General features: G+C 38.1%; 2 protein-coding genes across 2 annotated transcripts in view; both read right to left on the bottom strand.

The window, feature by feature from the left end:
- cmtm3 (CKLF-like MARVEL transmembrane domain containing 3) overlaps positions 1-4,581 on the bottom strand; it is an 8,812-nt gene extending 4,231 nt beyond the window's left edge. Inside the window, exon 1 of the mRNA XM_017458494.3 lies at positions 4,286-4,581. Within this exon, the coding sequence (XP_017313983.1) occupies positions 4,286-4,402 (117 nt within the window). The 5' untranslated portion in view covers positions 4,403-4,581. The remainder of the gene's footprint in view (positions 1-4,285) is intronic.
- A 150-nt stretch (positions 4,582-4,731) lies between these two features.
- LOC108259227 (chemokine like factor) lies at positions 4,732-7,743 on the bottom strand. Its single transcript, XM_017458496.3, has 4 exons — positions 7,473-7,743; positions 6,763-6,918; positions 6,405-6,500; positions 4,732-5,337 (listed from the first exon to the last, which is right to left on the bottom strand). Exons 1-4 carry the CDS (start codon positions 7,551-7,553, stop codon positions 5,239-5,241), a joined length of 432 nt encoding a protein of 143 aa, XP_017313985.1. The 5' UTR covers positions 7,554-7,743; the 3' UTR covers positions 4,732-5,238.
- Positions 7,744-8,351: the final 608 nt, after the last annotated feature.

Below are 8,351 nucleotides of genomic sequence, written 5' to 3'. Positions count from 1 at the left end.
AAATGCTGTAACTCCTCCCTCCTGCTCTGAGCTCTCAGTATTTTCACTCATATTTAACACTTTTATTTCACATTAATAAGAAACTGAACACTGAGTTTCTTTAAACGTTCCTTTAAAGCCGTTTAATTCTCCCGAGTCTAAACATGATAACGACGCTTTATTCCCTTCTCTTATGTAGAAGACCTGCCCATGCCTCTTCCTCACTGCTCTGTAGAGCTGTTGGTGTAATAAGCTTGTGTTTGTGTGTTTGTGTAATAAGCTTGTGTTTGTGTGTGTTTGTGTAATAAGCTTGTGTTTGTGTGTGTTTGTGTAATAAGCTTGTGTTTGTGTGAGTGCTGCTTTCAGTTGTTCTTTGTCATACACATGCTTTTATTTCGGTTTTTATTTTATTTTTTAATCCTGTCTCCGCCCCCTTCCTGTCATTGGTTTGTTACCTGACTGTGTTCACCTGTCCTGTGTTTAGTCCTTGATTAGACTGTGTATGTTGATTTGTCGGATGAAAATTATGACAAAAATAAAACACAAGTGAGACAACTGTAGGAAAATAAGGGTTTATTAAGGGAAGAGTGTACACAGGTTAAGATCAGAAGTTACTAACACTCACTAACTTTGTAACACACACACACACTCACACACACACACACACACACACTAGATAGATGAAATAAAGATGATTAAAAGAAATAAACAGAGTTTAAACACTTACCCATAGTAAAAAGCAAAGGAAGATTAAAAGAGATGGGTGAGGAAGTTGTTTTTTTTTTTTTAAATAAAGGGAACCAAAACCAGTTGGAAATGAGGAAATTGAAAATTAGAAAAGCAAACATAATGGGCTTCAGAAAATACCTAAAAACACACACAAGGGGATTGGAAAAAATCTAAAAATGAGACATATTGGACAAGAGTGAGCTAGGGGCGTACACAGGGGATAGCAAACTGTGTGAAAGAGAAGCCTCGACTGAGGGGAGATCAGAGCGCTTCGGGACGCCTCAGTGTGGGACCTCGTGGCGGTTGGTAATAAACGTGGACCCTTGTTTCTCTCACCTGCTGTGTTCTTGTGTATTTCTTCATCCACAAATTGGTCTATTCAATTCAATTCAATTCAGTTGTATTTGTACGGCGCTTTTTACAATAGACATTGTCTCAAAGCAGCTTTACAGAAACATCAACACGGTGTACAGATATTAAAGGTGTGAATTTATCCCAACTGAGCAAGACACTGAGTGGCGACGGTGGCGAGGAAAAACTCCCTAAGATGTTTTAAGAGGAAGAAACCTTGAGAGGATTTATTCTTATTTATAGAGTCTAGCTGATGTAAGTATTGACTTTAAGTGACAGTAGCTAATATTAGTTGTTTTTCAGGCCAACAGATTATATTCTAAGTTTTACGTTTTCTAGTTTCTGTTCCGTGTTCCGGTCCTCGAATGTGTTTACCATTACGGATTATTCTGGTTTATTTCCACCTCCTCTTTCACTTCTTACTACGATTCCTGGATTGTTACTCATATAGAAGGCAGTGGGTTTTGCACTTTGGTTTAACCACGCGTTACTGTTCGCTCCTATTAGTATTATTCCTATTAGAATACTTGATTCAGAATGCAGCAGCGCGCCTCGTCTTCAACCAGCCCAAGAGAACCCACGTCACACCCCTCTTCATCTCCCTCCACTGGCTTCCTGTAGCCGCCCGCATCAAATTCAAGGCCTTGATGCTCACCTACAAGACCTTGTCTGGTACAGCGCCCCCTACCTCAACTCTCTCCTGAAGGCCTACGTTCCCTCACGTAATCTGCGCTCGATTAGCGACCGACGCTTAGCAGTTCCAACTCAGCGTGGCACAAGGTTCCTTTCCAGAACCTTCACACTAACTGTTCCTCAGCGGTGGAATGAACTTCCGACCTCAATCTGGACCGCAGAATCTCTCACCATCTTCAAAAACAGCTAAAGACCCGCCTCTTCCCTCAACACCTAACCAACTCATAAAAAATAAAAAAATTTAAAAAATAAAAAATTGCACTTACACCTCTACTCTGCACTTTGCTTCTTCTGGAATTCAATTAATGGATCTTGTACGGTAGCACTACTCGTATTGTTCTCTGCTTGATACATCGCTTTGCTTGTATTTTTCTCATTTGTAAGTCGCTTTGGATAAAAGCGTCCGCTAAGTGAATAAATGTAAATGAATTAGCATTTTACTCTTGCTCTTTTTTCTCTCTTTTTTGCTGCTGTTAAATGAAAATAAACATACATACATGAATCTTTAATTATTTGTAAGCTGAAGATTCCTACGGAGGTCATTAGTCACACTTCAGATGTACAATCGAGACTCAGTATTAATAAAAGTGCATCAAGCCGCATCAGAAAACAAAAAAAAAACATTATTGGAAATTATTAAATGAAATTTGCTTTAAATGTTTTTAATATTGACAGTAGGGGGCGCAAAGGAACACACCACACCCTGCATACAATCAATCACAGTCTTTCCATCCTGATTACTCACTAATTAATGAGAGATGTTCACTTTCATAATATTTAATTCATACATTTACTCACTTTACAAAGCTGCAACAGACTACACAGTAGTTTACAGTCCAGTCCATATTCTGTGTATTTATTGTCTTGCACTCGTCTCACACTGTTGTGTATGTGCACTTTGTGTAGTTTTGCGTACTGTTCTGTGCCAATAAAGCCCCACTTGACTTGACAAAAACTAACACTAACTCCGCCCCCAATCCCATCCCCAGTCCCGCCCCCTACCCTTAATAACTTTTCATATAAATGTGACAGATTTAACACTGTGAGGCAAAATTACACTACTACGGAATTACAAGAAAATAAAACGTGACTGTTTTGGGCTTCTGTAATCATCAAATAAACATTTTACATTAAAGTCCACCACAAATACATGGTACAGTACACGTCCCTGTGAACGAGCCGTTACTATAGAAACCATAACATATTAGATAGAACGAGCACATTAATTACAAATAAACCTGCTCTTTTCAGCTGCGCTACTGTCACAGCTGCTGTTATAGAAAACTAATCAACACCTTCTGACCAATCACAGTCCAGAACTCAGCAGCATACAACACCCTGTCCTTAATGTGTAGTTTCTGTCCAGTTAGAGTCGTTTATTATTATATTCTGTCTAAAAACACTAGAATGAGTTTGTTGTGATGAGACGAGACGAGACTTCCTAACAGCGATCAGTGTGAGTCCACGTGCTGAGTCAGAAGAAGAACAGAGCGAAGGGGAAAACCACAAATCCCATAAAGGGAAGTACTTCCTGTTTGAAAGAGTCCCGATAAACATGGATCTGCTCAGGTTTCTGTCAAATGAAAGTTTGAGTGAGATTATGTTTAGTCAGTGAGCAGGATGAGCTCTTCTGCTCCGAGGATCAGGATTATTCGTTTGGAAGTCACTTGAGCATGAATATGGAATTTTTTGAAATGCACACAGTGGAACATTCCTTCATAAGCAACTGAATGTGGAAAGTGTGTGTGTGTGTGTGTGTGTGTGTGTGTGTGTGTGTGTGTGTAGGCCACGTTACAAACAGACGAGTTGCTTTTATTTATTTATATATTTGTATTCAGTGCAGAGTTATGTAAAGTTTATATTGTGATCACATAAAAGTGACTTTCAGCATGTTATGTCCTGAACATCACATGAACTCAAGCAAACACACGCGACGTCGTCTGAATAATCAGTGTTTAATAACACCACCTGTCCTACATGTGAAGAAAAATGACTCATGTACAGAAATCACACGTGTGAAATAGAAGGCGTGAAGTGTGTAAAAAGCAGGCGTGTAAATTGCAGGTCATGTGACCATTCTGTAAAAGCAATGAGCTCCACTCACAGCTGCTCTAGGGTTATTATTATTATTATTATTATTATTATTAAATCAAATGCTCTGTTCAGTTTATCTGAATATGAATCTGTAAAGTGTTGATGATGTGAAGTGTGTGTGTGTGTGTGTGTGTGTGTGTGTGTGTGTGTGTGTGTGTGTGTTTCTGATGGATCCTGTAGATAAATATTATGATGCTACACATTACTGCAAACTTCCTGATACTATGTTAATAAAATAACTCAAAACACACACACACACACGCACACGCCCCCACACACACACACACACACGCACACACACACACACACACGCACACAAACTTTCCTCTGGAGTTTCAGTGCCAGGTTTTTGTTTTGCGATTCATGTTCAAATGCACGAACAAAGTGAAGAAAAAACAAATGCACATAATAATAAATAACAATACTAGATAAATCTCACCACTTCTGCCAGTAAAAGTTGTCCTTTTCTCGATCCGATCAGTTCTTTACTCATCAGGAGAGAAAACACTTGGGCTGCGCGAGACTCGCTCCTGTCCGGAGACTCGATATCCCCCATTATAACCCTTAATTACCGCTTATAACCTCTTTATACAGGATTACTGACTCTGAGCTTCTATTACAGAGGAAAACTGCATCCAGAGAAAAACTGCACGGAAACGGAAATGAACCGAGAGCGAGCGAGCGAGCGAGCGACTGAGAGAGAGAGAGAGAGAGCGAGAGAGAGAGAGAGCGACTGAGAGAGCGAGAGAGAGCGAGAGAGCGCGCGCGAGCGGAAACGGAGCATCTGGTAATGAGGCGCAGCTGCACGAGCTTCTTTCTGTACTGAAACGACTCATTAAACTGAATCGGCACATGGTTCATGAACAAAACTAAAATGAAGCTAAATTGATCAGAGATGTTTGAATGCTTTTATTGGCAGTGTGTACAGCAGCGAGGGACAAATGTGTTAACAAAAGTCTTATATAAAGCTCAGTAAAGTATAAAATAACACTCTAAATGCTCAAACTAATATGGAATATATTTACATTATATAAAATATTTTATTATAATCAGATCAAACATGATATTTCCAGTGTAGGACATTTCCACAAGTTTTTAATACTCCATAACACACATTATATTAATATACATTGTTTTATATATATATATATATATATATATATATATATATATATATATATATATATATATATATATATATATATATATATAACAGAGAGAGAGAGAGAGAGAGAGAGAGAGAGAGAGACAGAGAGAGAGAGAGAGACAGACAGGCAGAGAGAGAGAGAGAGAGAGAGAGAGAGAGAGAGAGAGAGAGAGAGAGAGAGTATAGTTTATAGACATGTGTAAAGTGTGTGTGTTAAACTGATGTACAGATTTCCTGTAACAGTATTATTGAGGTACTGGATTCATCATCTGGTTAAAGGTGATTTTCCTGAGGATGTAATAACCATCGATACACCACAACACCACAGCCACAAAACCCATGATCTACACACACACACACACACACACACACACACACACACACACACAGAATAAATGCAACCAGTTTAACACAGTCTCAATATTTGACATTATTAATTAGATCATTTCATTATAGTTTAATAAAGTTAAAATGGAAATGTTGTATAAAGTATACCAGTAACCAGTAATCGTAGTTTATTACTTAAACGGCATTTTAGAGAGTTTGTACTTTACCTGAGTATAATTAAAATTCATTTTAGCACTTTAATGCTTTCACATTTTTCTAATATATTTACATATTTACATAGTCCTTTGAGTGTTACGGGTTAGAAATCTTATTTGTATTTTTCTAGCTACCTACTTAATCTGTGCATCTTAACATTATTATTTAATCATAATTAAAATCATAATTATAATCATCTATAAGAATAATTGATCAGTTTTGCTGCATTTTATACATTAAAGGTTCTGTAACAATAAAACAATAACAACAACAACAACAACAACAACAACACAACCTGAATTCAACAAATTCACACGAATTCCGTCAAACAAAATGATGTGTGGAGCTGAATCACTTTCATACTAATAAAGTTATTAGAAAAGGTATTAAACACAGCTGTAACCCCATAGCACCAACCATAACTCCTCCCATAACCCCTATTTAACCCCACCCCTAAACGCTAACATAACCCTGCCCTTACCCCTCCTATAGCCACTCCCACAACTCCGCCCTTAAACTTAATAACTCTTCATACAAATTAATTTCTGAAAATTGTTACTAAATTTCCGGCGTGAGAGACCATGACAATAAAATGTCCTGATTTCTAATCTCAATATTAGAAATCTCAGTTCAATATTCACTTTAAATAGCTATTTTTAAATGTCGAAACCATGTAACTATCATTTAGAGGAGATTAGTTTGTTTTACAAAATGAGTCTGCTTTTTACAACAAAAATAAACAACAACAAAAAAAACCCCAACAAACTGCCATGTTCACACTTCTGTAAGTATTAATAACTTGCATAGATTTACATATCACAGCTATAGTGTCATCAGAGCTATAGTGTGAATAACTTCGGATACTCACCCCTCCCACTAAAGTGCCCGTGGTAGTGTATGTGGACACGGCCACCAGGCTGATAATACACAGGAAGAGTGCAGCAAAGAAGGAGTTGAAGACGTCCTGCGAACAAAAGAAACAAATAATTATTATTCCAATTGATCAATACACTGAAGTGTGTCATCTACTGCATATTTCTGGATGAGTTGAGAAACACAGGCTCCGTCCCAAACCGTCAGATTTACATCTACTTAGTGTAGATCATCATATCAATATTAAAGTTCTGTCCTAAACACCTGAACACACAGATCTTGTGATCTAGTGTTCAGCATGAATCCTAATAAGAACTCTGCTAGCATTCGGGACACAGCCGTGACGTGCTCACTATCAGAGGCCAGAAGAAGAAGCTGAGAGATTTGTGGAGTTTCAGGAGGTAGAGGATGAGCAGAGCGAGCGTGATGATGAACTCCATACAAGTGGCTGAGATGTAGGGCGGCCGCGAAGCCACTGCGAAACACACAAACGCCACGAACAGTACCACCTGAGGAGGAAATGATGTAGAGATAAAAACCTCTGCTGTTTCCTGTGAACTCAACACACATTCAGTTAGTCATTATAGATAATACTCTAATTTTATTTCAAATGTGGATTAGTTTTCTAGAACAGCAGAACAGCAGCTGTGACAGTATTGCAGCTGCAAATCACAGGTTTCGTTCTAATACAGTATTGTTTCTATAGTAACAGCTCATTCAACTCAACAGTTATGGAAGGAGTCTCCAGTGTCAGCGCTGTGTAACAGTCAGACGTAAAGCTGTAACTTTAAGTTTTCACACATCTAAATAATCAGCTAAATAGATAAATAATCAACTTCAAGTTGTACTTATTCTTGCTTCTCTTGGAAACAGGTATTATTATCATCATTATTATTATCATTATTATTATTATTATTATTATTATTATTATTATTATTATTAATTACACTTTGTGAAATGTGATTCATCCCCCTCTACACATGATGTAAATGAAGACATTTTATAGCCCGATGTCACAGACATCGTCTGAAATGTGAAAATTAAAGGACAGTCATCTTCTCACCAGTTCTGTGATTTTCAGTAAACCTCGTTTAGATTTGAGAAAGGACAAATCCACCTCCACGAAGCTCTGTGTCTCCGCCATCTCGTCTCTCTCTCTCTCTCTCTCTCTCTCTCTCTCTCTCTCTCTCTCACACACACACACACACACACACACACACACACACACACACACACACACACACAGTCACTTCCTGACCAGAATGCAAAGTTTGCCTGTGTTACAGGAAAGAACCAGTAAACACCACTGGTGCAATTATGACACACTTCTGATCTGACAGTGTGAAGAAATAACACACACCCACCCACACACACACTCACACACACACACACACACACACACACACACACACACACACACACACACACACACACACACACACACACACTCATCGTGAACACTTGTGAGAATGTTTGCTCTTCACATAGACGACTAAAAACATTGTCATAACACACTGAATAAACCTGGAAGAATGACTGAGTGTATGAAGTTGTTGCATTTCTAACATGCTTCCTTTTCTGTAATTCAGTTTCTTCAACTAGAAACAGGAAATGAGGTGCTGATAGAAATGTTGAAATGTGCAAAGGGCAGCAGATGAATTTGTCTTCAGATAAAAAATTTAAAACAGTTGCTGTACATGAGATTAAATCAAATTTAAATTAGTGATCATGGGTCTTAAAGCCACACCAAAACAACATGAAAACAAAGAGCTGGATTGAATTTATGTGGAAGTATCTTTCAGTGCGTGTTTTTACATCACACCTCTATAATGCATACACCCTGATACAAACCTTGCACAATGCCAAAAAATATTCTCAATTTGTGTGTGTGTGTGTGTGTGTGTGTGTGTGTTAGACTTCCTCTCACCAAGAGCTGAGAAAG

This window comes from Ictalurus punctatus, chromosome 27 (assembly GCF_001660625.3).
Source record: "Ictalurus punctatus breed USDA103 chromosome 27, Coco_2.0, whole genome shotgun sequence".
Lineage (NCBI taxonomy): Eukaryota > Metazoa > Chordata > Actinopteri > Siluriformes > Ictaluridae > Ictalurus > Ictalurus punctatus.
Note: the sequence above shows the minus strand (reverse complement) of the source record. Positions and strands in the feature narration are given on the sequence as shown.